Here is a 1,730-nt window from a genome sequence, read left to right as displayed (position 1 = left end):
AGAATCTGGCTCCACACCTCCAGACTGCATGATTTTGAACAAATGACTTAATCTCTTTAAACCTTAGCATCACATGTATGAAAAGGAATCATATTAAATTTTATCTCATAAGTTTGCTGCAAGACTGAGATAATGTACATGAAATCTGCAGGCTATATATATTTAAAGTTATTATTACAATTTTTATATAATAGACTTATATAGTATATAAACTTCTACTCAGCTAAATATTGTGTTTTTGTTTTCATAAAAAGAACTCTTGATTTATTTTTTTCTTTCTTTCTTTTTTTTTTTTTTTACAAGATTTCCATGTCTTTCAGTATTCACGAAATAAACACTCAGAGAGAGGTCAGAGAAAAAGGCTACCTCCAAGCATGCTCTGGGCCCAGAATAAGTCACACTTTGGACTCTCTCTACATATAAACAATAAATATTTCAATGAACGAGAAGTAAGTAAATGTGCTTTGTAAAGTCTAAGACGTCATATAAAGTTGTTTATGGGGGTTAACTCTCAAAGGGGGCATGCGTCACTAAGGGCAACCAGAGGGCAAAGTAGGCGGGTCAGCAGGAGTAGTGTATGAGTTCTCTGCTGTTGGTTTTATAGAGACATGTAAATATGTACACATTATATATATATATAGATATGTGCATACGGTAAAACCTGCGAAAGCCAGAACCTATGTAAGGCAGAAATTGGTCAGAGGAGGAAAACTCAAACATTTTCCACTAAAACGAGCAATAGAAAAATCATCAGACCGCACCTGTTAAAGGTGAAAAGCTTGTGAGACCCGGAAAAACAGGGCAGTCCTGTCAAGTTCAGCTCTGACAGGTTCACTGTATTTATCTGTCTACACACACACATATGTGCAGGTACATATTATATGTGTGCGTGTGTGTGTGTGTGTGTGTGTATAAGTACAGACAAATATTCCAGAGGAGCGAGATTGAAAATGTTTTTTTATATGTATTAGCTATGCATTTCTGTGTTAAATAGGCTCTTTCATGTTGCAAGCAATAGACACTCAGTTTCTAGCCTTTTGAGATTTTTATTCTTTCATTTTGTTTTGTTCTTGTACCACACGTTCATGCAACAAATCCCTGCCCAGGTTTATGGGGGAAACTAAGCTGAAGGCCTGGCTACCAAACTCCTCACATCCTAGGAAAAGCTTCGCATGAATACAGTGTTTTATTTGGACCTTGCCACAGCCTTTCAACTGTTGCTTAGAATCTGCCTGGAGAAAGAAAAAAGTACGTAATTTCCTTCAATTATTGTTTTTTGTCCATTTTTACTTACCACTGGCATTTGTTCATAGACACGAATAGAAGACAGTCTATCTACAATAGAGGAAACACGAGCAATTGATATCTTAGCAGTTTTCACTCAACTCATAAAACATACAGGATTACTTCTGAACCTGAAGGGTTTCCGCGGAATTTTTCCATTTTCTCTTCAAGAGAAACAATTTGCTTTTCTAGTTGACTGTTAAGTTCAAGTTGTGTCTCGTAACGGGTTTTCCATTCACCACCTGAGTGAAAAAAGGGGGAAAAAAATCAAGATTATCCCATCACCTCTCATTTATTCATTAAACTAGTATCAGTCAGCTCAACCTGACTCTTACTTGACTTTCTCAGCAATACAGACGAAGTAGAATGAACACTTTTAGTTAGATAGGTTCTTTCAGATTGAAGGGAACAGACACTGGATTACCACACAGCTGGACCTCAGGCCG

The 1,730-nt window shown here is 36.8% G+C and overlaps 1 protein-coding gene across 1 annotated transcript in view; it reads right to left on the bottom strand.

Moving 5' to 3' along the window:
- Nucleotides 1–1,730, bottom strand: part of CCDC169 (coiled-coil domain containing 169) — a 67,308-nt gene that overhangs the window by 52,535 nt on the left and 13,043 nt on the right. Inside the window, exons 2-3 of the mRNA XM_012559871.2 lie at nucleotides 1,416–1,526; nucleotides 1,295–1,335 (exon numbers count right to left, since the gene is read on the bottom strand). Coding sequence (XP_012415325.1) covers nucleotides 1,295–1,335; nucleotides 1,416–1,526 — 152 coding nt within the window. The remainder of the gene's footprint in view (nucleotides 1–1,294; nucleotides 1,336–1,415; nucleotides 1,527–1,730) is intronic.

This window comes from Trichechus manatus, unplaced genomic scaffold, assembly GCF_000243295.1.
Source record: "Trichechus manatus latirostris isolate Lorelei unplaced genomic scaffold, TriManLat1.0 scaffold00344, whole genome shotgun sequence".
NCBI lineage: Eukaryota > Metazoa > Chordata > Mammalia > Sirenia > Trichechidae > Trichechus > Trichechus manatus.
Note: the sequence above shows the minus strand (reverse complement) of the source record. Positions and strands in the feature narration are given on the sequence as shown.